This window comes from Vipera berus (genome assembly GCF_964194415.1).
Source record: "Vipera berus genome assembly, chromosome: 2".
NCBI lineage: Eukaryota > Metazoa > Chordata > Lepidosauria > Squamata > Viperidae > Vipera > Vipera berus.
Window position 1 is genome coordinate 173,651,880 of NC_138203.1, and position 27,997 is coordinate 173,679,876.

At 40.4% G+C, this 27,997-nt stretch overlaps 1 protein-coding gene across 5 annotated transcripts; it reads right to left on the reverse strand.

Annotated features, from left to right (window-relative positions):
* Positions 1-141: 141 nt before the first annotated feature.
* Positions 142-27,997, reverse strand: LOC308663244 (CD276 antigen-like). Of its 5 annotated transcripts, none has more exons than XM_081319523.1 (8): positions 27,850-27,971; positions 26,981-27,022; positions 23,344-23,440; positions 6,673-6,827; positions 3,892-4,176; positions 2,467-2,721; positions 1,467-1,637; positions 142-441 (listed from the first exon to the last, which is right to left on the reverse strand). In XM_081319523.1, the coding sequence occupies exons 4-8, from the start codon at positions 6,737-6,739 to the stop codon at positions 356-358; spliced, it is 864 nt and encodes a 287-aa protein (XP_081175649.1). In that variant the 5' UTR covers positions 6,740-6,827; positions 23,344-23,440; positions 26,981-27,022; positions 27,850-27,971; the 3' UTR covers positions 142-355. The 5 variants fall into 5 exon arrangements, with proteins under 5 accessions (XP_081175649.1, XP_081175647.1, XP_081175646.1 ...); XM_081319521.1 differs by lacking the exon at positions 27,850-27,971 and adding an exon at positions 27,600-27,625 and having other exon boundaries at positions 26,976-27,022; XM_081319520.1 differs by lacking the exons at positions 23,344-23,440; positions 26,981-27,022 and having other exon boundaries at positions 27,850-27,997.

Here is a 27,997-nt window from a genome sequence, read left to right on the forward strand (position 1 = left end):
AGGGGAAGTGGGGGGAGAGGGCGAGGGAGTGAGTTCATGTTTTCAAAATGTATTTTAAAACTTTTCAATTAAAAAAAACTGGTGCCATGTTTTTCAAAATAGTTTATGATAATGGCATTTAATTCTTGCAGTCCACATTTTTAATCAGTATCTTGTTCATAGCAATTGCAACAATTCTTCAATTAAAAATTTCAATCTCTTCATTGTTTCTTATATCTTTAGGTCTTGTTTCTCCAGTTTTCAGAAAAAGACATGAATTCAAGAGCATCTCACTTCTCCAAAGTAAGCTTCACATTACTTATCAGATGATGAATGGAAGATTAGACAGAGTTTAAAATACTTAAAGCAAACAGAATTAAATCTCGTCCAATGCCTGAAAACTATGCCTTTTATTAAGCTGAATAAGCAAGTCTTTGCTTCCAACTGCAATGGAAATTCTTCCTGGTAAGTAAGAAAAAGAATGAACAAAATGATTTAATAGGCTCATAAAGCAGAAGAGCATGTATGCAAATATTGTTAATAAATAAAAAATAATTTTCCTTTAAATAGTTGAATGGCTTTTTGTCCATCTAGTATCCAAAAAATGAACCTGACTTCAGGTCTACATATCTTTTATCCTGATCAAAAGTTCTTCCCAGCACAGAGGATGGACCGCAGATCAGCATGTAGTTAATATACGCTATAGGTAGTCCTCGACTTATGACTGATCACTTGGCAACCGTTCAGTTACAATGGATCTCCCGGAGCTACTTATGATCTGGATTTTGAAATTCTGATACACACACACCTATGGTCATGTGATTGCATTTTGAGTACTTGGCAACTGGCCTGCATTTATGGCTGTTTGCAGCGTCCCACAATCATGTGACTATGATTTATGATGTTGTTGTTTTTTTTGCTGGAAACTGTCATTTACTTGGTTTCCAATTAAAACAAATATCCATTGAGTACAATGGATTTGCTTAACAACTGCTGTATTTGCTTAATAACTGCTGCAAAAAAAGGTGTAAAATTGGGTGCAGTCATCTGGTGACCAGTTTAATAACCACCATGACTGAAAACTCTGGGCTCAGTTATGGACACATGTTAGACTACCTGTATAGATTCAATCCAAAATCTGTAATCGTGGCTAAGAAGGATTCCAGAACTGCTGCTACTCAAGAGTTAGCAACACTGATTTCAATGAAATTAATATTATTATTATTATCAGTGCTTTTTTTGTAAAAGAAAATGGTGCCAGAACTCACACGTGTCATACAACCCGCCTTGCCTACCCTATAAGGTTCCATCCAAAAAAGGTGCCGGAACTCCATTCTGAGCGTTGTATGAGGAAAAAGCCCTGATTATTATTATTATTATTATTATTATTATTATTATTATTATTATTATTATTATTATTAATAATTACATTTTAAGGACGTACCTTGTCTTGTAGTGAAAAATATCAATTTACAGCTAGCACTTACTTGCAGAAGATCCATTTTTCTTTCTTCTTCTGTAGCAAAATACAGCCCATAAACAGAAAGCCAATGAAATAAAAATAATCGGGATGCCTATTATCTTAGTTGTTTTCAGTGTGGTCTCTTCTGCTGTAATCGTGGAATTTGTAACATTTGTAAGTGTCATACATGTTGGAGCTGTATAAAATAGAAAAGAAAATTGAGTTAATTTTCCATGTGGACAATTAAAAAGGTGGTGTCTTGAAGCTGAGCTTAACGCCTAGTAATTTCAGGGACATGCATGTCATTTTCTTGTCAATAGAACAGACGTGGTTTGTCATTACCTTCTTCCAAATTAGTTTAGTTCTGGGTTTTCTTTGTGGCTTTGAATCCAAGCATGAACTTTGTTTGATCCTGCTTAACTTTTTTGATTCAATCAAGTTCAACTATGTGCTGCTACCTAGAAAAGTATATGGTGCTAATCAAATTTGCAACATGGAAGGAAGCCATTGGTTTGCCAAAAGTGGGGCTGCTACAAGACCCTGCCTTTCCTAATAACCACAGACCCTTTTTCTATTGAAAGAATCTCTTCTCCCAGATCTGACAACAGAAGTACTACCTATTAATTTCTGTCAATCATGACAGATAATTTAAGCTTCTATCAAGCTAAATATTAGATAAATGGGACAAATAATATAACATGTACTGCTGGAGTTCTAGATGGAACTTCAGAGATAAATAACTCAATGCAAGACAGAGACTGGGGTTTATTAATTCACCCCAAAGACCTTATAATTAAATTTCCATTTAATTATTCCAAAATGGTTATTACCTACTCAAAATTGGTTGATGGAAACAGTGGGATTTTAATGGGATCTGAACAAACAGAATTGTCAAGTCTACCTTGAGAAAAATATATTGTGTTAATAATTTTTTTAGTACTTGATAACTTTAATTAACTTGGACAGTAGTGATGGTTGTTGACAATCTGAGGTATAGACATGACAATGAAAAAAATGAAACATACCTGGTTGTCTGTTGGGAACTCTTGTTTTGTTGAAAGTACAGCAATATTCAGTTTCAGAGGGAGGAGATTCCAGTTGAAGGATGTTGCTGAGATTGAATGACCCATCCTCATTTTTCACAGACTCAGATGTTGACTTATGGGTCAGTTTAGTTTCAGCTTTAGAAATCCAGTAGAGCTTCTCCTCTGGGTAACCTCCAGATGCTGTACAAATAAGAGTGTCCTTCTGTTTCATGACTTGAGGACTCGTATATGGTGCTGGAAAATATTGACAATGAACTAAGTAGAACAGAAGTATATAGCTCATACACTTTAAAGGAATAACAGTTCTTTGAGGTCTACAGTTTTTCCAATTATATTTGTGTCTCTCCCATCCCTTGTCTCTCTTCGGGATTTAAAGGATCCAAACCATTATCATCAAGGTCTAATTCTTTTCATTGAATTATATCAAAATAGAGAAATGTGACTGTCAGAGACAGCTACAAGGTAGTCCCACAGACATCATAATTAGCAGACTAAATACATATATCTGGTTGGGAGTGGCGATTTGCAGTTAATATTATATTCTATTTTGCTGCAATATTATTCTAGATTTTAAAAGAAGAACAATGGTTTGTTTGCTTATTTATTTATAGAGTGTTATGGGTAGAATAAGAAGCGGACTAGTAATTTATAAAAATAATAAAGGCAGGTTAAAAATAAATTAATATTATTCTTGCATTACACAATTAAACAAAATTGCTGTTTTAACCACTAGATCAAACAGTCTTATCTACAAAAGCATTTTGAAGGTATATTTCAATTTTTTTTTCATTTTTATGACATTCTGTTTGTTCCATACATTTAAATGCTTTCTTAGTGAATAATCAGAGTGGAGAAATCTGATTGGAAGTTCCTAGAAGCATCTGATTGACATTCCTGGAAACAATGGTGCAGGACTAAATGGGCATACCTTGTTAACCTTACTTTTGTTCCTGTAACAAAATAAGGTCTAACATGCCAGCTTCAAGCTTGGAAAATGAACATTCACACTCAATTTTCATTTTCTCTGTACCTAACCCTGTTCATACTAAAATAACAACATGTGTGCTATTTGTGAGGAACTGCAGAACCAAGCTTGGGAATAAGAAAGGGATGAGCAACTATTAAGGAACTTTGGAAAAAAATCGTAATCCCAAGAAAAAGGAAAGCCTGAGAAAATAATTTAGAATAAGCCCACCCTGATTTTGTTTAGTATAAGATGGGCAGAAATAATCTCTGATAAACTTTGGAGATTCCCTCCCAGCAGATGTTTATGATGAAGGACAGCATTAATAGTGAAATTTCATGTGTATCCTTTTAAACTGCAGCTGCTTTAGCAACTGATTTTGACCACTACACATTCAAATCTAGCTTTTTGATGCCCATTGATCATAGGCTCAGACTTACCAAACACCTCTAGAGATATAGTCAGTACATCCATACCATCTTCAGCTACATATGTTAAATTATAGTTTCCTTCGTGTGATATCTTTACTTGCTTAATCACGAGAAAGGCCATAGAGTTATTTTTTTCTGTTTCAACATCAGTTAAGTTTGCATTCTGTTTGGTAGAAAAGTTGGAGTAGAATTCCACTCCCATTTTTATAATGGGTTCATTATTCTTGCATTCAATTTTAATAAGTTTTCCAAGTTCTGCAATGTTGTGTTTTGAACATGATAAATTACCAGCTCCTGAAGAAAAAGCAGAAGAAACATACAAACACACTGCATTTTTTTCTTATAGCAAACCTAAATAATTAGGAATTAAGAATACAATTTCTACAGAGCCATGGTGGTGCAGTGGTTAGAATGCAGTATTCCAGGCTAATTCTGCTGATTGCCGGCAGTTCGATTCTCACCTGCTCAAGATTGACTCAGCCTTCCATCCTTCAAAGGTTGGTAAAATGAGTTCCCAGATTGTTGGGGGCCATAGGCTGACTCTGTAAACCTCTCAGAGAAGGCTGTAAAGCACTATGAAGCAGTCTGAAGTGCTATTCCTATGGCTACAGCCAGCAGACATATGTGGAATGCAAAAGGTTCAGTGCTTAGTAGTTCAGGCAATAAGGCTAATAAGAAAGCTCTCCTAAAGTTTGGGAGAATGGCTGCTATTCAGTGTAATCACCTCTCTTTTATCTGAAGTATGGATAAACTGAAATCATAATGCCATTGATTGGATTCAGCACAAAAATGGTGGTTAAAAAAATAATATATGATTAACTGAATAACTATGGGCTAGTTCCACATTATGCTAAACCACAGTGCCAAGATTCACACAAAGTCTAAGCTATGATCAAAAATGCTTATTGTGAGTTATACAGTCAGCCATTATTTATTGATAACTACAATATGCTCTATGCAGGCAGCACTGGAAGATCTTCCTGAAACTACAACTGGTCCAGAATGTGGTGGCATGCAGAGTTTTAGGAGTTTCACATTTTGCCCACATTACATCACTGCTGTGTGAGCTGCACTGGCTATCAGTTTTTCCCCAGGTGCAATTCAAGGTGCTGGTTCCAACCTTTAAAGCCCTAAATGGCAAGGGAACAGGCAACTTGCAGGACTGCTTCTCCCTGGGGCTATCTGCCTACCCTACCAGGTCAGATGGGGTTGGCACAGTCCACGTCCCTTCTCTTAAATCTTGTTATCCTGTTCCCGGTAGCTGCCTCCACTCTGTGAAACACCCTTCCCCCCCAAAGATTCAGCATTCCCCTATTCTCTTTGTCTTCTGGAAGACATTACAAATCAGGGTCTTCCCACAAACATTAGGGTAGGTTGAGGCTGGTGCATAGTATAATAATGCATACATGTGTGAAGTGTGCCATCCTGTGATGCCATGATTTGTATATAGGTTTTCTTGATTTTATTCTTGGTTTTATTGTTTTACAAACCACCCAAAGTTGTATTACAATATGGGTGTCTATATAAGTATTTTAGAATATAAAAAATATTAATAAATAATATTCTAGCCATGCATGCAACTCACCAGGAAAGTATATTAGGTGATCAGCAACAGCACCAAGTAAGCAATATCCATACTCTGTGCATACTTACGTTTTCTGTATAAAATACTCTTACCCTTCATATAGTCTTAATTTTTAGATACCTCCAAAAATTTCCCATTTTGGAAGATTGCAAAGCTCAATTTTGATTCAACTGCAGGATGAGGCTGGAGGAGAATGTCTAGCTTTATACATTTTTGTCATTAAAGACAACTCATTTTTGGTCCTACTGTCTTTCTCTTCATAGAGGAATCTGAGATACTGAATCTCTTCTTTCACAAAGGAGAAAGGGGGAGAATTTCCAATGTCAGTAGAAATTTTTTTATTTGGGCCAAATAAAACTGTTTTTAATTGACCTTTGCAGTTCCTTACTCTCTCTTCTGTGTACTTGCACCCGTCCTTCTTAATGTCTTGATAGGCATCTTAGTTGGTTCTTAAACTCAAGATCCTATCTTTAAAATATACATATATTCCTGTAAGTTGGATTTATGGAGTTGTTTCTTTGACATCTCCAATGATATATATAGGTTGTTTTTAAGCAGGAAAAACTGAACAATAACTACCACATATTCCCGAATGTATAACAGTGAACAAGAATATCTAGTTTTTCAGCCAGGTATTATTAAGTAAATTTTCCCCTTTCTAAAGCCTAATAAGAACCATATAAGTAAATAAACAAATAAATACATGGTCTATATCAGGGGTAGGCAACCCCGGCTCTTTTATGACTCATGGACTTCAACTCCCAGAATTCCTGAGTCAGCTATGCTTGAAGTCCATGAGTCATAAAAGAGCCGAGGTTGCCTACACCTGGTCTATATCCTATACTGAATTGTTTTTATTGATTTGACTTACATGAAATTTGTAATAATTTCCAAAATTCATGACTTTTTCACTTGGCCCTTAGTATAAATTTGCAGGTTATCCTTCCTCCCTGCTAGCTTAGTGTACTGATTATTAGTATTCTATGACTTGACACAGCCAACACAATACAAACAATACATTTTAATTCTCCAAAAATATAGCACCTATAATTTTAATTTTAATAGAAGTTCATCTTCTTCTCCAGTAAAAGGTAAAGCAAAATAAGAGTAAAGGAAATGCTTTTGAATGAATGTCCATGTCCTGTTATAAGGCAGTATAAAAATATTGTAGCTATAAAATAAACTAAGATAATAGAAAAATTTACCTGCTTGACTGTCACTTAAAACACTCAACAGTAGGAAAGTGAACGGTAACTTTAGGAAAGATGCCATGTTAACATCAATTGCTTCTGATTAGAATCTCAGTGGAAGGCATTTCAGAAATGGAGTCCCAATCTTGACACAGCAATCAGTATTTTTCCTGTTGGGAAATTAGGACATTTAAGCATTTTGCTTCATTAAAATAATCTGTGAATAAAATGACTCCGCAAATAATCCTTTTCCCTGTACTGCTGAATTAAAACCTTTCTTTAAAAAAAAGTTTTGACACAAAATTTTGTAGAAGAAAGAAATTTCTTTATCATATAAGAGAATGGTAATGGAGAGCCAATTTGGTCTAGTGGTGAAGGCACCAGGGGCTAGAAACAGGTGACTGATTTTTAGTACCATCTTTGCCATGAAAGCTGGCCAGGTGACTTTGGCCCAGTTACTCTTGTTCTGCCTATTATGTCAGGCTCTGGTGACAAGCTGGTCTGTCAGTTCTAATTACAAGCAGTGAATCGACAAAGAAAAAAGAAAGCAGGTCCTACAGTTGCATGGAAAACACTAGGAAGGGGGGAAAAATAGAAGAGAACTGTAATTAAGTAGTGACAATACAACTGTCTGTTATAAAAGTATTATATTCTCTGTTTGAAGGGACTTATTATTATTTATATTTTTCAATTATTATTGTATTATATTATTGTTTATATAGTTACAATAAAAGACCAAGTTAAAAGGAAGAAAGATAATGCATATTTGTAAGACTAATAACATACATCAAAGGAAAGAACACATGAGATAAAATAATGGATAAAATAAATTAAAATCAGCTCAAACAAACGTCTTGTTAATTTTCCTGGAAAATAGCTTGCTGAAGACCCATCACTTGTGCCAGGAAGAAATCCCTTGATGGCTTTTTCTACATGGGGTAAATGCTGAAGACAACTTCCTGAAAACTGAGGCCATAATAAGGGTAGAAGGGACAGAGACCCAGAAATCCCATCGATCCACCTCATTGGCTTCCAATGTCTATAAGCACTTGGGAGTAAAACTGATATTGGAAGCACATTACAACCCAAGCAGTCCACTGGAGTCAAAAATAGGAATAAAATCCCAAATGGCAGAATAGGTTGTACGATTATAGTTTATGGGTGGTGAAACTTTTGTTTCTCTTTTCACGTTCGAAACATGCACAAAGACAACTCCCTGAAATGAATTTTGGTTGTTGTTATTGTTAATAATTTTAAACTTTGTAACAGTGAACAGCATGATCGACCCTTGCAGGTTGAAGTAATTTATCCCTTTTCTGGCTCTCAGATCACAGAGAGGGCCTCCTCAGGGTGCCTCCAGTCAGAGAATGTCGGCTGGTGGCCCCCAGGGGGAGGGCCTTCTCTGTGGGTGCTCCGGCTTTATGGAACCAGCTGCCGGTCGAGCTCTGGATGGCACAGATGACCCCATGGACAACATTCCGCCAGGCCTTCCTGTCCTCTACCATCTTCCGGTCAGCTGTACATTATAATAAATGTTAAAAATCAATGCTGGTTAATGTTTGGGTTCTAGAAACCATATTCAAATGACTAAATCATAACCAAATGTCTAAATTTTTCTTGCTATTGTAGGAAGCCCCCCTTTCCCAGATTAAAATAGTATTTAATCTTAATATTAAAAAGAGGCAGAATATTATATTTCTCCAAAAGAGAAATGGACAAAAATTTCAACAAAGGCAGAAAACAGCCCCAGTCTTTCTTAATAGCCTCAATCAGAAGCCTCATGTCTTTAGAGATGGATATTTTTTACCCATTAAGAAAGACTGGGCCAATCTATTCATAAACAAATTGCTTTCAGCCCCTACAGCTGATGGGATTAGGAATTTACATTCCCCCACCCAAATTCTAAGGAGAGGACATGACCTTTAGGACATAATAGGATTACCCCACCACTATTAGAATAGCAAAAGTCACAAGACTCACTATTCTAGAGAGCGTCTGGAGAGCGTCTGGAGGTCCAGCCGATCTGAATCCGACCGATTGCGACTAAGAACCCATATTAGGTCTTATCTCACTGCGATGAGGGTAGCGAGATCTAACTACTTCGCTGCCCTCATCGCGTCCGCAGATAATTGCCCGGCCGCCCTGTTTAGGGTGACCCGCTCCCTCCTTAACCAGGAGGTTAGTGGGGATCCCTTGCAGGGGCGTGCCGAGGAATTTAGTCAACATCTGTCGGACAAAATCGCTCGGATTCGGACCGGTTTGGACTCCGACTGGGCAGTATCGGACGATCAGGACACGAGCGATCTTGTCGATGTCACCTGGGAGGAGTTCGATCCTGTGACTCCAGAGGAAGTGGACAGGATCATGAGGAGGCTGAGCTCCACCACATGTTTATTGGACCCGTGCCCTTCCTGGCTGGTTTATGCAGCCCGGGAGGGGACACGAGGCTGGTTCCAGGCGGTTATAGCTGCTTCCTTGAGTGAGGGTAGTTTTCCCGCCGCCTTGAAAGAGGCGGTGGTGAGACCTCTCCTCAAGAAGCCTGCCTTGGATCCGGCTGTTTTGAATAACTTTCGTCCAGTCTCCAACCTTCGCTTCCTTGCGAAGGTTGTTGAGAGTGTGGTGGCGCACCAGCTCCCTCTGGTCCTGGATGAAGCGGATTATCTAGACCCGTACCAATCGGGCTTCAGGCCTGGGTACAGCACGGAGACGGCATTGGTCGTGCTGGTGAATGATCTCTGGAGGGCTCGGGACAGAGGATACTCCTCTGTTCTAGTCCTATTAGACCTCTCAGCGGCTTTCGATACCATCGACCATGGTATCTTGCTGCGGCGTCTCAGGGGATTGGGAGTGGGAGGCACAGTTCTTCAGTGGTTCTCCTCCTATCTCCTGGGACGCTCGCAGTCGGTGTTGACAGGGGGGCAGAGGTCAACCGCGAGGCCTCTCGCTTGTGGAGTCCCTCAGGGGTCGGTCCTCTCGCCCCTTCTGTTCAACATCTACATGAAACCGCTGGGTGAGATCATTCGTGGTTTTGGAGTTGGGTACCATCAGTATGCTGATGATACCCAACTTTTCATTTCGACCCCAAACCACCCCAGTGATGCCCTCGACGTGATGTCCCGGTGCCTGGAGGCGGTCCGGGTCTGGATGGGGAGGAACAGGCTTCGTCTCAACCCTGACAAGACGGAGTGGCTGTGCGTACCGGCATCTCGGGATATTCAGGATATCCCACCCCTCATTATGGGGGGTGAGTCATTACCTCCTGTAGATAGGGCTCGCAACTTGGGAGTCCTCCTAGATTCACAGCTCTCTTTAGAAGACCATATTGTAGCTGTAACTAGCGGGGCGTTCGCCCAGGTTCGCCTGGTGCGCCAGTTGCAGCCCTATCTAGACCGGGATGCCTTGCGCACGGTCACTCATGCGCTCGTGACCTCTCGTCTTGATTACTGCAACGCTCTCTACATGGGGCTACCCTTGAAGACCACTCGGAGGCTCCAACTGGTACAGAATGCAGCCGCGAGAGTTGTATCGGGGGTCTCCCGATACTCCCGTGTTACACCTTTGCTCCGCGAGCTGCATTGGTTGCCAGTTGTCTTCCGGGTGAGGTTCAAGGTGTTGGTAATGACCTACAAAGCCCTCCATGGCATGGGTCCAGAATACCTTGGGGAGCACCTGCAGCCGGCGTCATCTTCCCTCCGCCCAGTACGCTCCCACAGAGAGGGCCTCCTCAGGGTGCCGCCAGTCAAAGAATGCTGACTGGTGACCCCCAGGGGGAGAACGTTCTCTGTGGGTGCACCGGATTTATGGAACCATCTTCCGGTAGAGCTCCGGATGGCGCCCGATCTCCGCTCCTTCCGGCGCGACCTTAAAACCCATCTCTTTAACGAAGCGGGCCTGGCCTGATGGGATGGGGTGGGATTGTTACTATGTTTTTAATTTTAAATTTGTATTATTATGGGCACTGTTTAATCATGTTTTAATAATTTTAATTTTTTGTATCTGTTTTTATGTATTGCCCTGTTAACCGCCCTGAGTCTCTTGAGAGAAGGGCGGTATATAAATTAAATTAATAAATAAATAAATAAATAAAATTGCCCAACCCCCTGGAGCAAGGATGTCAAACTCGCAATGTCATGTGACATGTTGTGATGTATCACAACTTTTTGCCATTACTGGCAATGGGGTGGGCATGGTTTCACCATGACACATGTTAGGCATATGGTGCTAGCCTACAATGTTGGGTTGAAAATATATTAACCATAATGCTATGGCTTTAAGTTGTTAATTGGCCAATGGGTGTGTAAGTGTTCTCATGGCCATAAGAGGAAGCTAGGAACGTAGCTTCTCTCTCTCTCTGAATTCACTGCTTTCTACTGTTACTGTTTTTGCTCTGCTGTTGGTTTACTACTGTTGTAAACCTGAACTGTGTATTGACCTCTGGACCGGTAAGAAGACTTTGTAGTTTGGATTACTCCTTGGACTGTTGCTATTGTTTATGACCTTGGACTGTTTATTTTTTGACTGTGCATTTTTTGTTTTTACACCACCTCAAAGTAAAATACTTTTTGCTTTTAGAACTCAGTGTATTTCTGTGTGTGACTTTTACTGCTCTCAGTGCCCTTCCTTGTCTGTGCAACTCTTTGGTAGCACAAGGAGACCTCTGCACAACAAATTCCTTAACACTGGTTATGGGCCCAGACCTGTACTGAGAGTAAGTACACACAGTATTCCTAGCTGAGTTTGTATTTGGTGTAAAATGGCACAGGAACTGTTGTCAGGCAGCTCCTGGATAACCCGGTTGGATGGGACAAACTATGTTTCCTGGTCCACGAAATGCTGCTTGCTTTTGCGCAAGGAAGGACTATGGGCTGTTGTAAATAACCCACCAGATACTACTGCTTGGGATCCAGATGACGAAGAGGATGCAAAGAAGTTAGACAACTTTAAACGTAGCAATGAGAAAGCTCTTTGCATTATTGGACTAACACTGAATGACCAGCAGCTTGTCCATATTCGTGGTGAGGAGTCTGCTGCAAGGTGTTGGGATGTTTTGCGAAGGCTTTATGTTCGTGACAGTGTGGGTGCACATATACACCTTACACGTAAGCTGTTTAGGGCTCGTCTGCAGAAGAATGGAGATATGCTGACCCATTTAAATTACATGAAGGCAACTTTTCAAGAGCTTCATGAAAAGGAGCTGATTTTTTCAGAGTTGCATCAGGTCTACATTATTCTGTCATCTTTGGATGAGAGTTATGATGGATATGTTTCTTCTTTGGAAGTCCTGACCAGAGAGGAACTGACATTGACTAACATTACTGGGAGACTGCTGGAAGAGTCCAGAAGGAGGAGTGACAGAGACCAGCTGAGAGAGACACAGCCACGAGAGGAGCAGCAATTTACCACTGCTTACAACGTCAAGAAATGTTTTTCTTGTGGGGCTAGAGGGCATATAGCCAAATTCTGTAGAAAGGGAAAAAAACAGAATGTGAATAGCAGTGGGAAGGCTAAGAAGGGCATTGGTTTGGCTATTTCTGGTGAATCAACATCCAGAAATAATGAATTGTGGGTTGTTGATAGTGGGGCTTCACAATGCATTACTAAAGTGAAAAAGAGGTTTGTTAATATGAAAAACAGCAACCAATATGTTTCACTAGCAAACGGTTGGAGGATGAAGGCCTCTGGTGAAGGTAATTCCTATTGTCCATGCATTGATGAACAGTTACCTATGTTATATATACCTAAACTAAGATTCAACCTGTTATCTGTAAGGGAATTGGTTAAAGTTGGGTTTGTGGTAACATTCAGAGGGGAGCAATGCACTATTGAGAGGAATGGAACCTGTGTAACTGCTAATTTGAAAAATGGTTTATTCGTTCTCACAAGTAACCAGGTTAGTACAGTTAAAGCTAACTCAATATGTGAGAACAAGAAGCCACATGATGAATGTATACATTTATTGCATAGGCGGTTAGGGCATGTAAACTTTAACTCACTACATAAAACAGTTGAGTTAGTAGAAGGAATTAAACTGAAGCCATGTAGTAAGTATTTGAATTGCAATGCCTGTAATCAGGAAAAGAGTAAGGCAACTCCTGCAAACAGGTTAAACAGCTTCAAAACAACTGTACCTTTGGAAGTTGTGTTTGCTGATTTAATTGGACCCATGAAACCAAGTTTAGGAGGATCCTGTTATATTTTATGTATATTGGACCACTACTCTCGTTATGGATTTTGTTATCTGCTTAAGTCAAAGGCAGACACTTTCGAACAATTTGCAAACTGGCTGAAGTTCGTGGAGAGAAAAACAAAGAGAAAGGTTCAGTGCATAATTACTGATAATGGTACTGAATTTACAAATAAGCGTTTTGTTGATATGCTAGAATCAGCTGGCATTGAGCATAAACATTCAGCCCCTTATAGGCCTCAACATAATGCTTTTGTTGAGAGACGTGGGCAAACGTTACAAGCCATGATGAGAACCATGTTACAAGATTCAGGCTTAACAGATAGACTGTGGGGGGAGGCTGCAAAATGTGCAAACCATGTTCTGAATATAGTTGTTAATACTTCTACTGGTAAAATACCATATACAATATGGCATGGTAGAAGACCAAACCTTGATTACCTGCACACATTTGGCACCCCAGCTTGGGTCCACATTCCTGCACAACTCAGGAGTAAAGGCCAACATAGGGCTAGGCAATTATACTTCGTAGGTTACGAAGCTAACCATAGATCCTATCGTTTCTGGGAACGAGGCACAACTAATGTATATAACAGTGCTAGTGCAAAATTCCTTGAGCACGTTGGTTGGGATAGGTTAGAGCAAGAAACTGTTAATACTGATCCTCTAGTGTTTGAGGACTCCTCTGATAACGTAACTAGTAATGATAATACATCTCCTGTAAATATAAAAGATGAAGAGGAGATAGGGGAGATAAAAGAGAAATCAGAGGAAGGAAAGGAGTTAGAAATTCAAAGCCCTGTAATTCCTTGGCGTTCAATGCGTATCAGACATCCACCTGATCGCTATGAAGCAAGTGTAGTATGTCAAGTTAGTGTAGAGCCATCTAACTATGATGAGATCAGGATGTATCCTGAAAAGGAACAAGCATCATGGAAAGCTGCAATGAACAGGGAGTTGAAGTCTTTGCAGGATCTTAACGTTTATGAGAAAGCAAAACTGCCACCTGGTGAGCAAGCTATAGGTTGTAAATGGATATATAAGTTAAAGAAAGGTGTAGACGGGACTGTAACCCATAAGGCACGTTTGGTTGCACAAGGTTTTGCCCAAACTACTGAGGATTATGACGAAGTGTTTGCACCCAGTCTAAGGGCGACTACTTTAAGAGCAGCTTTAGTATGGGCAGCTAAAAACCAATATATGGTTAACCATGTAGATGTTGAAACTGCATATCTACATGCTCCATTGCAACATACTATTTATTTAAGAATACCACCAGGATTGACCAGTGATAGAGACCATGATTGTTGGGAATTAAAGAAAAGCCTCTATGGATTGAAACAATCAGGCTATGAGTGGAATAAATGTATAGTTAATGAGTTAAGTGCATTAGGTTTTGTAGCCAGTAATGCTGATCCTTGTTTGTTTAGAAGAGAACACAACGGAGCATTATCTTTTATTTTATTATTCACAGATGATATTGCAATAATAACAAAAACTGAGTTAGAAGCACAAACTATCATTTCAAGATTGCAAAATAAATTCACAATTAGAAATCTTGGAGAAATTAGCCACTATTTGGGGTTAGATATTGTGAAAACAAATAGGGGTTTTAAGGTGTCACAAGCCAGTAAAATATCTCAGTTATTAAAGAGATACAACATGGAAATGTGTAAACCAGCAAAAACTCCGATGGCTATGGATATTAAGGACACTAATGTTGAGAGTCCTGTATTTGATAAGACTATGTACCAATCTTTGATAGGAAGTCTTATGTATCTGAGTAATTGGACTAGACCTGATATTTCTTACTGTGTAAATCAATTAGCTAGGTACAACAATAATCCAACTGTTAGACACTGGCAATCAGCTAAACGAGTATTAAGGTATTTGAAGCAAACTATTCACTACTCGTTATATCTAGAGCCAAATCGTGAGTTAATCCTTACTGCATATGCAGATGCGAGTTTTGCCTCTGATTCAAACAGTCGTAAATCTACCTCAGGGTTGGCTGTAATGTTGGGTGATTCTTTGATTGGATGGAAGTCTATTAGACAAAAACACATAAGCTTATCTACAATGGAGGCTGAATTTTCATGTCTATCAGTGTTATGTACAGAACTGCTAGTGTACAAACAATTATTGTTAGATATGGGTTTAAATGTAAATGATCCATTTATTGTGTATGAGGACAATCAAGCTGCGATAAAGATGGCTAATAATGCTGCAGTAAGAACAAGATCTAAACATACTGATCTTCGTTATTTAAATGTCAGACAATGTGTCAAAGATAAATTAATACAGTTAGAGTATTGTCCATCTGATGTAAATATTGCAGACCATTTTACGAAGGTACAAAGTGCTGTGAAACACAATGCTAATTGTGAAAGAATGTGCATAAGATTGTAAGAGTTATATATTATTCTACCCAAAGGGGAGAATGTTAGGCATATGGTGCTAGCCTACAATGTTGGGTTGAAAATATATTAACCATAATGCTATGGCTTTAAGTTGTTAATTGGCCAATGGGTGTGTAAGTGTTCTCATGGCCATAAGAGGAAGCTAGGAACGTAGCTTCTCTCTCTCTCTGAATTCACTGATCTCTACTATTACTGTTTTTGCTCTGCTGTTGGTTTACTACTGTTGTAAACCTGAACTGTGTATTGACCTCTGGACCGGTAAGAAGACTTTGTAGTTTGGATTACTCCTTGGACTGTTGCTATTGTTTATGACCTTGGACTGTTTATTTTTTGACTGTGCATTTTTGTTTTTACACCACCTCAAAGTAAAATACTTTTTGCTTTTAGAACTCAGTGTATTTCTGTGTGTGACTTTTACTGCTCTCAGTGCCCTTCCTTGTCTGTGCAACTCTTTGGTAGCACAAGGAGACCTCTGCACAACAAATTCCTTAACAACACATCCGGCCCACGAGCCAGCAGTTTGACACCCCTACCCTGGAGCATCTCAATCAGATCCATCCACTCACTCAGCCATTTCATCAGCCATTTTGTCAGCTGTCCCAGAACTGCATGCTCTTGCTGGTTCTGCTCATCAATAAAAAGACCTTCTTTCTTAAGCAGCCTCCATTTTATTCCCCGGACCTGAGTTTTCTTCCTGCATTGTGCATTGAGTTGTATATAAGTCAGCCTTTCCTACTTTTACGTATATATACTGCAAATTGTGCCACAGCAGCATTTTCTCTAATTTTAGTTTCCCAATCTGATATCATCTGCAAAGCTTCTCTGGGAAGTTTTTTTCTTGCAGCTGTCAACATATATCATAGTAAACTGTGGCATTTTCCCCTTATATTTACTGGAAATATGCCTAATAAAATATTTGTGCTTTAAGTTCAAATTTTATTTTCAGAATGTTTAGAATGTTTTGGTTTTTCCAGTTCTTTTACCCTTTTATTTTTAACATAACCACCAAATGTGATAAAATGTTCCTTCTTTGTTATGACTTTTCCAACATTTGTTGTTATGTGCCTTGTCTGTCTTGGCAATCATTGATGGAGTTACGCATCATCTGTAAAATATTTCTCTTAAATTATAGTTCAGAGTAACTTTTATAGATTTTTTTTCTTTAACTCTTCCCATTGGGCCACTGTGATTGTTTCTTTGAACTTTAATATCAATTTTACCATAATACTTTAGATTTGTTCTGTGTTGTATTTCAGCAACAATTTGTAAATACATCTTAATGTGTGTTTTTGATTTTGTATCAACATTTCAAATTCTATTTACTCAAGATCCTTACTTCTTTTTAAAGATCACTTTATTTTTCCAGTTTTCTTTTCAAAGATCACCTTATTGTTTCAGTTACTCCCAGATATATTAACCATGGTTCTTCTTTGAGCAATTCGTGTGACTTTAATATTTTTTTCTGAATCTGGATATGATATGTTGGCAAATGTAATTTATTTTATTTTATTATTTTATAATATTTTATTCTTCTCTATCACTGCTAGTGTCCTCTCTTTTCTGATTTGAGATTTAGTTGGCGATCTTCAGCTAATGGAAGACATTCTGTGCAAAAGGGAGAGAGAATGTTTTCCAGAGTTTTCTGACATTTGCAGGAAATATACATGCAGTAAGATAAGGACTTTTCTGCAGAATTTGCACTTAAAATTACTGTGCTTATTTACCAGGGGCATGTATTATCACTTTCTAATTAAAATCTATGTCTGCAATCTATATTAAAATTAGATAATTGCAGCAATTACTGTAGTATTGCAGCATATTTTCTCCACTAACATGATTACTACATGTTTTTAACTGAGATTGTTGCATGATCAAAGGTACTTTTACAGCTAGGGGTGTATTTCATGTACACACAGCAATTTATGACCAGAATTAAATCAAAGTAAAACTTTTGCAGCAAAGTGTCAAAACTCTTCTAACTTTCTTTAGCTTTTTCCCAGAGCTATATTGTTAGCAAATACTCACTCTGCCCTTAGCAGCTAACTCTCCCCTTTTTCCTCCCCTTCCCTCTCCCTCAGCTTTTCACTGAGAAAGATAACAAGGAAAAGATAAGAAGATAAGAAGATAAGAAGGGAGTTGGCTGGTTTTGGTTTGCACAAAATCATCCTTCGTTCTTTTTTTGGACCCTGACAAACATTCCTCCACAAATAAAGTTGTGTAATGCACCTCCCTCTAAGTCTTCTGCCCAGTCTTGCCCTGTGTGGGACTTCTCCAAGGTCTCCAGTTGTTTGTCTGCAGGGAACAATTACTCTTTGTCCCTCCACTTTGGGTGTTGGGTGAAGCACATCCCTTTGTGTGTTCATCACTTCTCTTGTCCCGAGAAGATTCCAAATGACATCTTCAACTATTTTCTTCCTCTGGAGGCAGGAAACAGCATCTACACACTCCAATGGCCCAGGACACTTGACCAATCTCTCTCACTAGCCACTGACTTCCCATATGTCTTTCCTAAGGCCTTGATGCCTCTGAGGGGTATAAACGCAAACATGACATGTCTCTCCATTTTCCTCTCTCTCTCTCTCTCTCTCTCTCTCTCTCTCTCTCTCTCTCTCTCTCTCTCTCTCTCTCTCTCTCACACACACACACACACACACACACACACACACACACACACACACACACACTTTACATGTCAAAGCAGCAGCAGTTGAGGAAGTGAGGGTTTAAACTCCAGCACCCATATATTATGTCTGGCCAATCAGAATGCTTCTTCCATATACCCCACAACAATCCTAGCTAGCAACCAAAGCACTGTTCCAATATCTAAGGAGCTGCCACAAAGAAGAGGAGGTCAACATTTTCTCCAAAGCACCTAAAGGCAGGACAAAAAACAATGGATGGAAACTAATCAACGAGAAATTTCCTGACAGAACAATTAATCAGTGGAACAATTTGCCTCCAAAAGTTGTGGATGAAGGTTTTTTAAGAAGAGATTGGACAACCATTTGTCTGAAATAATATAGGGTTTTCTACCTGAATAGAAGACTTTCCTTTGTCCACCATTCAGTTAGAACTGAAGAAGCTTCTTATATGAGAAGTGAAACATCTTCAAGGAAAAACAAAGTCCTGTTGCCTTTTGAAAAAGCACCTTTGGGACAAGCTTCCCCCTTTTTTCACATTCCATAAGGATTTTAATTAATTAATTTATTTAGCATATATAGCATCTACAGAGGTCATGTAATCACTGATACACAAATTTAGTTTAAATAAAGTGTCAGCAAATATGTATGTATGTTGGAATTAAGATTGCCGGGAGAAATATCAACAACCTAAGATATGCAGATGATACCACTCTAATGGCAGAAAGTGAAAAAGAACTAAAGAGCCTCTTGTTGCGGGTGAAGAAGGAGAGTGCAAAAGTTGGGTTGAAGCTTAACATTAAGAAAACCAAGATCATGGCATCCGGCCCTCTCAATTCCTGGCAAATAGATGGGGAAGAAATGGAGGTAGTGACAGATTTTATTTTCCTGGGCTCCAAGATCACTGCAGATGGGGACTGTAGCCAAGAAATTAAAAGACGCTTGCTCCTCGGGAGGAAAGCCATGGCAAATCTAGACAGCACACTAAAAAGCAGAGACATCACCCTGTCAACAAAAGTGCGTATAGTCAAGGCTATGGTCTTCCCAGTTGCAATGTATGGCAGTGAAAGCTGGACCATAAGAAAGGCTGAGTGCCAAAGAATTGAGGCCTTTGAACTATGGTGCTGGAGAAGACTCCTGCGAGTCCCTTGGACTGCAAGGCGATCAAACCGATCAGTCCTAGAGGAGATCAACCCTGACTGCTCTTTAGAAGGCCAGATCCTGAAGCTAAAACTCAAATACTTTGGCCACCTAATGAGAAGGAAGGACTCACTGGAGAAGAGCCTAATGCTGGGAAAGATTGAGGGCAATAGAAGAAGGGGACGACAGAGAATGAGGTGGCTGGATGGAGTCACTGAAGCAGTAGGCGTGAGCTTAAATGGACTCCAGAAGATGGTAGAGGATAGGAAGGCCTGGAGGAACGTTGTCCATAGGGTCACGATGGGTCGGACATGACTTCGCAGCTAACAACAACAACATGTATGTATGTCTGTATGATATATGCTAATATAAGGGTCCACAAAGTTGAGGATCTTTTAAAAACATATAAAGACCTTTTTATTTGACTAATGAGTATATGGTGGAGCTGTTTATATCACCTTGTTGACAGTTTCCAGTTTAACATCTGTTATAAGATAAGATAAGATAACCTTTATTGTCATTTTTTTTTACTGTGGGCACAATGACACACATCAAAAATGAAATTTAGTTGCCCACTCTCAAAGTGGAACACATAAATGACACACACACACACATGTATAGACCCCTACATATACATAACAAATAAATATTAAATACTGTCCATCTTGAATATATAATGGAAGGAGGAAGCTTGAGAGTTCACAAAGTTATTGCTGTATGGAATGAAATTATGTCTGAATCCGGATGTTCTGCTGTGGATACCACAAAGCCTTCTCCCAGAAGGTAACAAGAAAAATAGGTCGTGAAGAGGATGTGTAGTGTCCCAGATAATCTTACGGACCCTGCTCAAGCAACGCTTCTGTGCTATGTCCTGGATGGAGGGGAGGGAACTGACAACGATCTTTTTGGCCATCCTCACCACTTTCTGCACCACCTTCCTGTCTGAAGCAGTGATGCTTCCAAACCAGACTGTGATGCTGTATGGCAGAATGCTCTCAATCGTCCCTCTGTAGAAAGTAGTCAGGACAGGGGAAGGAAAATGTCCTTTTCTCATGCGATGCAGAAAATGCAGGCGCTGCTGTGTCCGCTTCACCAGTTTCTCACTATTGAGCAACCAAGCCAGCCTACTCGTTAGCTGCACACCCAGGATTTTGATGCTGGTAACCATCTCCACAGGTGAATATGGATGTAGCTGCACTCTGACATATTATAAGCCATTGCCCAAGATGATTGTTGTACTGAGTTTAATTGTAAATATTTGTTTTACTGGATTGCAAGTAAAGATTTTGATTGGGTAGAATTTTGTAATTACTGTGCTTTCCTGAATTACAGTGGCGTAGCGTTGGGGGTGCAGGGGCGGCCGGCCGCACCGGGCGCAACATCTGGGGGGGGGGGCGCTCGACGGCGCCGGGATCCGGCAGGGCGGAGGCACCGGAGCCCCAGCCGGGAAGGGCCTGACGCCCCACGGCGCGCCACACACACACACACACACACACACACACACAACCACACAGCGTGACTCCTCCTTCGGGCCGCTCCGCCTTCGCTCCGGCGCTGGACGGAAGCCTTCACTCCCCCCTCCCCCCCGCAAAGGAGAAGGCGGCTCCTGAGCGTGCACAGAGTGCGGCCCTCCTGCAAGCCCGGGGCTCCACTGCGGAGACTCTCCCAAGGCGCTCCCGGGGTTGCCAAAGGCGGGGGGGGGCGCGGCGGGGCTTGAAAGAGGGTGGATTTCCCACGGGGGGAGGATCGCTGCAGCGTCTCTCCGGGGGTCCCTGCTCTGGAACGAAAGCTGTGTCGGCAGGTTGCCGATCCAACCATGCATGCAGACTTTGGGGGCGAGAGGACGTGGTCGGGTGCGTGTGCGTGTGTGTGTGTGTTTGTGGGCGCGCCCGTGCTGTCTCTGTTCTGCAAAAGGCGCTTTTTTAAAAATAAAAAATAAAAAAATAAATAAATCCTGTCCTGCTGGAATGCAGAAAAGCAGCCTTCGCCCCCCCCCCATTAAAAGCTTGAACTCTTCTTCTGCCTTCAATCTCAGTTTCTGGAGCGCAAACAGGATTAAAAGACAAGGATGCGTTCGATTGGCTCAAGAGTGTGTGAATTTGACCGGACCCGGTGCGGGGAAAACGAGCGCTCAGATGCCGCCTTCCCCAAATTGGCCATAAACTGGGATTCGTTTCATGTCATTCAACCGGGGCTTCGTGAACGTCACAGAAACACACATTAACTGTGTCAAAACATTTCTCTCTCCAAACTCCCAAGCTACAGACTTTCCCTTTTATTTAAAGGGGGTTTGTTTGTTTGTTTTTAAAAAAACTTTTATTTAATAAACAGCGGTTTATTTAAAGACCACATTCACACAGCACCCTAATGGCAAACCAAACGTATCATTGGGGTGACATGACAGCAAAGAATGGTGTGTGTGTGTGTGTGTGTGAACTTATACATCCAAAGCACCAGAAGGCAGGACAAGAAACAATAGATGGAAACTAATCAAGGAGAGAAACATCCTGGAATTAAGGAGAAACTTCCTGACAGTGAGGACAATTAATTAACCAGTGGAACAGCTTGCCACCAGAAATCGTGGCTGCTCCATCACTGGAAGTTTTTAAGAGGAGACTACTCAAATTGTATAGGGTCTCCTGCTTGAGCAGGGGGTTGGACTAGAAGACCTCCAAGGTCCCTTCCAACTCTCTTATTGTTATGGATGTGGATAAAGGTACAAAGAGAAGGAATGATAGTACCTCACTCGGAAACTCAGTTAAAGTTCCCAACTTTCTCCCTTCTGTCTGCTCCTAAGTCTTCGGCACCCAGCCTGGTGCTGACTTTGAATGACTGAAACTTTTGCTGGCAGGATGCTAAACCAACAGGTAAAGCTCAATTCCCTTACGTCAGACTGACTGGCAGTCAGGTAACAACTGCAGCCGCCGCACCTGCGGCTGCTTGCTGCTGCTGCTCCTCCTCCTCCTCCTGCTGTATTGACTCTCTGCGGCCACTCGGTTCCCCCTGCAGGAGGTGATCGGGACCGCCCCCCCGACACACGTCGCCAGCAGCGAGAGTTTCCAGCCAGGCCGGCGAATCTTTGGGGTGAGGTGCCAAAGAGAAGGAGGCGGCTTGGCTTGGATAAGCAGCGTCTGGGCAGAAAATAGGTCGGGCGCCGCAGCAAGTATGAATTCCTGGGGTTCAGCCTAAGCAGGCAAAGCTGCAGGGTGGGTGGGTTGGCTTTTCCGGCTTTGGAATAACCTTGGGAAGCTGAGGCATTGTAAGTTGGAAGTCATTGTTTGTCGCCTAACATGTTGGGTCAACCCCACGCCACATGCTAAGCCATAAACCGTGGTTGGTATCCAGGGTTTAGGACAAGATGGAGAAAACTAGCCAATTGTGGGATCATAAATCTTGATGAAGCCCATCATCGCTCCATGTGATGTATGCACTCAATCTACAAACGTAGTCCAAGCCTATTCACATCTGTTGTAAGGTCATTCTCTCGTGGGGTTTATCCTGACGTCCACTAAGAGTGGAACAAACATGCCCCATTAACCATTTTCAACGCCATGTCCTCTCTTTGTCTCATCCTAAATCACAGCTGAGGCACCTTAAAGTTGCCTTGTTTCAGTTTTAAACTAGCATTTTCCCTCTTCCCCAGAGACCCTTTTTTGCCTTGAACCTAACTCAGGGGTAGGCAACCTTGGCTCTTTTATGACTCATGGACTTCAACTCCCAGAATTCCTGAGCTAGTGGAAGAGACTCGAGTGCTAAAATCCACAGGTTAGGGGGCGCAAATTACTTGCCTTGCCCCGGGTGCTGACAACCCACGCTACGCCACTGCTGAATTATTCCATATCTTGGTAAAAGCATATTATGGCTGATCACACAATCAACTAGATGTCTCCTACATTGACTCCCACATACTTGATACCTTCCTGTCTGATGTATTTGCCAATGGCCCAATAAAAGAAAAAAATATTTTTAATCATTCTTTATGTATTTGGGTCAGAAAGGGAAAAAGGCAGAGAAGGAAGGGAGGGAGGGAGGGAGGTTTACTATTCTATCAATGTATTTATTTATTTATTTAAAAAATGTGCATAGAGGGCAGTAACCAGTAATTAGAGGATAAAGGGCATCCCTTTCCCAATCATAGTAACCAACTGGCACGAAGGACTTTGCCCACAGTGAAATAATATGCACAAGACAAACAAGCTAAGTAATAGTTAGCAAACACATGCAAAGAGATTTTATATCAGGAAGCAGAATTACGACTAGTTTAAAATGCTGGACTATAGACTGGATTCAAGTCCATTCTCACCCGTGGTAATTCACTCCATGATTTTGGTTTCACTGTGTGATTTCTCTCTGTTTTAACCCAGCCTCCCATGCAAGTTGTGGGAATAAAATGGAAACATCTTCAACGAAACAGAAGATATAAAGAGAAACAATTAATACTAGCTGTTCTTTTCAAGCATGGACCTGACAAATGATTGCAAAAGTTTCCTTAGTTTAGGCTTTGGCATCTACTTAAGGAAGTTATTTTAAGAAATGTAGGGCACAAGGCACAGCAAGAGCTGTCTTGCCAGGTCCAGGAATGTGAAACTGAAGGAACAAAAGCTATAACTTAGCTTATGTAAACATCTAACATATGCTTGATCTAAACAACTGGAGTCTACCAAACACAAACATACAGTGCAGGGGGAAAAAACACTGTACAGGTAGGTGATCATCAAAGCTGTAGCAGCTTTCTTATGTGAAAGTTAATACATTTGGAAAGTACGCTGGTTTGGCCTTCAGAGAGTTCCTATTTAACGGTTGTTCTTCAGAAAGATCCTTGTGGCTTTTTTCTATGTTAATGGCTGTCAATCAGCAAACAGGTGCAACTCAAGGGGCTAATTATTACTTTTAAAGCCCCATATGGCCCAGGGCCCTGATATCTTCAGGACGAAATGAATCCGCTTGTCTAGTGAGATTAGGAATAGATGGCCCACTGTGGGGACCCGCATAGAGAGAGATCTTCTTGGTGGTGGTTCACCTTCTGTGAAACAGCTTGCCCTCATACCTGAGCAATGTCCCCCTACACATCTTTTTTCACTGAGCATTTGGGAGCCTACAGTTCAGCCCTGACCCTGATGATTGACCTCACTATTGGAATATTGTGACTCTCCTTATTTTGAATCTTCTCATTATGAAAGATATTTCTGAGAGACAGTTGAAATGGAATAACATAAAAGTGTTGATGCTAAGTGTTATATCTCTGGTTTGAAGGCATTAAGCAAGACAATGTGTTGAAACAGCAACAAGTTTATTAACTCAGAACAGAACAGAAGCAAGCTAATAGCTGCTGCGCAGCTATTTATATGGTTTGCCTCTAGGTGGTGACCAATAGGTTTAAAGTAGCAGTTTCCCACCCAAAACCTAATTATCAGCCTGGAGACAGCAAGTCTGGCTCAGTAACAGCAACCGTTACATAACACACAGAAAATAAGTCAGAAATTAAGCAAGTGAATTAAAACAGATAAGGCCAATACATTACACTAAGCTAATAATGATGATTATAATGTTTTCTCTGGTGTACTTAATATATCAGGAAGTTACCTAGAAAGGCTTGTATCCTAAAGAGAATGCTACAAATACAGTCATGTAATGAACAAACGTAATGGACAATGATTACTGAGACATGTCCATCAAATGGATTGGAACTATTTTTATCCTTCTCTCATCACACCAGGACTCAAGTTCTTTCAATAAATATGACAGGCAGTTGCCTCTTAAAAGTATATGTTTTTTATACAATACTTATAATCATCAACCAGGTTTTGCTATTGGAACCCTAGGTGGTCACTGACTTGAGTGGTTTTAAATGAGAATTGGGCAGATAAACCCCATTCTCCCTATGTTATAGTCAAAACATCCAACTTTTAAAAAAATCCTGATCACCATAAAGATATAAAATGTCACCATGTTAAAAACAGTAACAAGAACAACTGAAATTCACAATCATTTAAAAATAATTAGTATTTGAATTTTAGATCCGTTTTGCTTACCGTAGTTTCTGGCGTATAAGACTACTTTTTAACCCATGAAAATCTTCTCAAAAGTCAGGGGTCGTCTTATACGCTGGGTGCTGAAAATTTAGGGACAGGGCTGGCTGGAAAACCTGTATCGGATCTCCCATTTAGTCTGCGCAGGGAAAGCGGGACCAATTGGAGAAGAAGCTGCAGTCTGTGATTTTTTACAGGCTGGGGTCTGGGCGTCTTTTCTTCTAAAGTTGAAGAGCAGCTGTAGTATATCCCAAATTGAAAGGCAGGTGGGGAAGGCAGCAGCCAGAGCAGCGGCTTATCTCTAAGGACACAGTTGACTCAGGAACTGGGCGGGCTGGCTGGAAAACCTGGAGCGGATCTCCCATTTGGTCTTTTTTTTTAAAAAAATCCCATTTATATCCTGCCCTTCTCCGAAGACTCAGGGTGGCTTACAATTTAAAGCACAAATCAATGTGCTTAGCAATAGCCTTCATTCTGTGTATATGCCTGTTTATTAGGGCTTTCACCCCCCCACCCCCAAGCAGCATTATTACAAAGTCAGCTTATTGCCCCCAACAATCTGGGTCCTCATTTCACCTACCTTGGAAGGATGGAAAGCTGAGTCAACCTTGAGCCTGGTGGGATGCGAACCTGCACTAATTGCAGGCAGCTTGTGTTACTTAAGGCTCTGTGCAGGGAAAGCTTTAGAGTGAATTAGGAAAAGTGAAAAAGTGAATTAGGAAAATAGGGAATGGTTGCTGGAATCAGGGGCTGCCACAAAGAAGAGGGAGTCAAGCTATTCTCCAAAGCACCTGAAAGCAGGACAAGAAGTAATGGATGGAAACTAATCAAGGAGAGAAGCAACCTAGAACTAAGGAGAAACTTCCTGACACTTAGAACAATTAACCAGTGGAACAACCTGCCTCCAGAAGTGGTGAATGCTCCAACACTGGAAGTTTTTAAGAAGAGACTGGACAGCCATTTGTCTGAAATGGTATAGGGTTTCCTGCCTTAGCAGGGGGTTGGACTAGATGACCTCCAAGGTCCCCTCCAACTACTTCTTCTTCTTCTTCTTCTTCTTCTTCTTCTTCTTCTTCTTCTTCTTCTTCTTCTTCTTCTTCTTCTTCTTCTTCTTCTTCTTTTTCTTTCTTTTTCTTTTTCTTTTTCTTTTTCTTTTTCTTTTTCTTCTTCTTTTTCTTCTTCTTTTTCTTCTTCTTATTATTATTATTATTATTATTATTATTATTATTATTATTATTATTATAGTTTAATCCACTTGCACTGTTTTATGTTTACATGTTTGATGACAAACAGCCTTATGTTTATAAGTGACAGTTTTCCTACTAAGCACCTGCATGTCATAAGCATTTGAATTAAAATTACCATATTAAAATCAAATCTGATGTTTTTTAATTTTTATTTGGTGTGCGTTGAAAGAGGGGTAGTCTTATACGGCGAGTATAGCCCAAACCCTATAATTTAAAAGGAAATGTAGGGGGTCGTCTTATACGCCCAGTCATCTTATACGCCAGAAAATACGGTAATCCTTCACTCAAATGACCCTCCTGGCTATGTAGCAATCAGGCACTACCAGTACCCTTTCTCCCCATACATTTGAAGGAGGAAAAGAAATGTTTTAACACCCTTTTTTGCCCCCAAAACATACCATAATTATTGGATACTCGCCTATGCACACACATACACAGACATGGACACATGACTTCTGTATGAATGTTTAAAGAGCACACACTAATTACAGATAGGTCCAATTTCGAAGCAAAAACCCCTTATAACCTGTGAAGGAACCATTCAAGCCAGCTCAAGAGATTCCACCTTAACTAGCTTATCATGAATAAATGGTTGGAAATTCATCTCACAGTTTCCCAGATTCTCTGTTTATCCTTAGCACTAGCATTATTAAAGATACCTTACTGGAAAACTGTACTTCTAATGGCTGGATGCAGTCATGGGGAGCTGTAAAAAAACGACAAGTTGGTGGTACAGTACAATTCTATTGTGCACCTGCCCTTTTGTATTTCCATGCAATGTATACCAGCATTTTGCTTTTTTCACACACACTCACAAGCACCATGGATGACTTGATCTTAATCTTCAAAGCTGCAATAACTTCCCTATGCAGCTGTGTATGTTCCCTGACAGGTTATATTGTTGCTTTAGAACACAGAAACATAAGCCTGGAAGGGACTTAGAAATCTTCTAGTCCAATTCCCCTGCTCAAGGCAAGCGTCTTACACCATCCCAGTCAAATAGTTGTCCGATCTATTTTGGAAAACCTCCAATGATCTTTAGAAGAGAAATTAGACAAATAGCAAAGTGGAAGCATTCAATCACACATACACACAGATTTGATCTTACTATTGCAAATTACAGCTTGCCGAATTATATTTGGATCAAACGATCAAAAATCAAAGGCAATTTATGAGGAAAAGGGAAGATATTCAGTTCAATCTCCCTGTCCAGTCCTCTGCTCCTATAATTATTCTTTTCCTTTCAGCTGTCTTATTTTAGACCAGTCTTTCCTCTTCCATACCTGTTGTAATATAGCTCCTAGAATTCACAGCCAGTAAGGGAAAGTCACAGACCTCGCCTAACTAAAGAAACATATTTCTACACAACAACTGCAGAACATTCAGCCACGTACTCACATACCTGCACACTGAAAGTCATATTCTGTTTAAAAATAGTGCCTGTAAAGATTTCACTGCATGCATTTAACAGAGCACCAGCAGTTCCTGGAAATACTTGCAATAACTTGGATTTTTTAGTAAAGAAAATTGTACCTGATAAGCCACACTCCGGATTTTTGGTAGTAAGGGAAAAAATTAGATTCCACTATTGCTGCCAAAGAGGACCCAATGTTTTTTTTTTAATGCCTATGTAGTCCAGTCGACTCACAAAAGCAAAAAATTGTGCAGGAGTGAAATAAAG